Source organism: Trichinella spiralis (assembly GCF_000181795.1).
Source record: "Trichinella spiralis strain ISS 195 chromosome Unknown Scfld1687, whole genome shotgun sequence".
Classification (NCBI taxonomy): Eukaryota; Metazoa; Nematoda; class Enoplea; order Trichinellida; family Trichinellidae; genus Trichinella; species Trichinella spiralis.
Genome location: NW_003528626.1, coordinates 1 through 1211, shown reverse-complemented (window position 1 = coordinate 1211; position 1211 = coordinate 1). Strand labels below are relative to the sequence as shown.

The 1211-nt window shown below is 37.1% G+C and overlaps 1 protein-coding gene across 1 annotated transcript; it reads right to left on the bottom strand.

Moving 5' to 3' along the window:
• Nucleotides 1-16: 16 nt before the first annotated feature.
• Nucleotides 17-971, bottom strand: Tsp_15963 (putative thioredoxin domain-containing protein 11; the record flags this gene model as incomplete). The annotated part of the gene is made up of 5 exons (XM_003368892.1): nucleotides 795-971; nucleotides 511-723; nucleotides 342-454; nucleotides 202-285; nucleotides 17-140 (listed from the first exon to the last, which is right to left on the bottom strand). Coding segments are annotated over exons 1-5 (711 nt in total), but the record flags the coding sequence as incomplete, so codon positions are not given.
• Nucleotides 972-1211: the final 240 nt, after the last annotated feature.

Here is a 1211-nt window from a genome sequence, read left to right as displayed (position 1 = left end):
AAATCCGATGACGGACATTAGCGGAAGCAAAAATTTCACACCAAGTTTCCAATCTGTCGTTCTGTCCGAATGATGCATCACAAACGATATCAAATTTGTCACTGTGAAAGCACTTTGATGGATAAATTGTTCGATTATTTCTGAATATAAATAATGTAAAGTATAAAAAAAATAAAGAAAAAAAATCATTCTATTACTTACTTGGCCAAACAAGGATAAAGAACCACGCTTGGATAACGACTGACAGCATGATCAACAGGTAAATCATTTCTACCCGCGTCGATTCTGAATTTTCAAATGTAAAATAACAAATAGAGATAATTTAAATCATGCCGACTTACTGAGCGAATTCAACTTTCTTTGAAAACCGCATAATATAAGCCGCTGTGCTGATAATATGCATAACCGTATGACAAAAAACACACCATCGTGTGTAGTAAAACAAAACCACATTCTGCATTGAAATGAAAAAGTGAATGTTGAAAAAGGAATTCAACAAATAGTAATTACCTTATCACTAGCCAAAACTAATTGAGAAAAACTGTCGGTCGTTACTTTCACCAAATTCAACCGATTTTCCCCACTACTCTGCTTTGATTTGGTTTCAGATTCTTGTTTTTCAGATTTATAAAATCTGCTCAACTGGCCGTTTGTAAAATTCTGAACAAATTGTACAATACTCTTCGCTGTCACATTTTCCTTCAGCACGTAGAAAGCATTTTTCTAAAATGAGACGAAAAATATATGCCAAAATCAGAAATAAAAACAGAATCAAATCAATTCATTATTATTACAGCAGCATCGATGATCATCGCTTTTGGTATTTTCGGTGAGCGGACATTTTCCGGAAGTCCAAGCTTGTCAGCATACCAGTCGAAATAGTCACTATCAATGGTGAGGAAGTTCAAAATGCGTTTCGTTTTGCAAGCCAATCCACGGTATGAGGAGAATGTTGAATTCTCGGACCACATTTTCCAAAAAAACAACCATCTCCAAAAGCGAACCATAAGTGTACTTCCAAGCGAAAAAAAAAACTCCACGTCCAACAAAAAGATCTTTCTTTATTGGGATCCCCCCCCAGCCCGGGAAAAGGTCCTCCAAAATTCCCATTTTGATGAGGAAAAATTGGAAAAATTGCTCCCCCACCCGCCTTGCTTCCCATGGAATCTCCCGGGCTTTTCCATCTTCCCCCACTGAAAATCACCCACCCT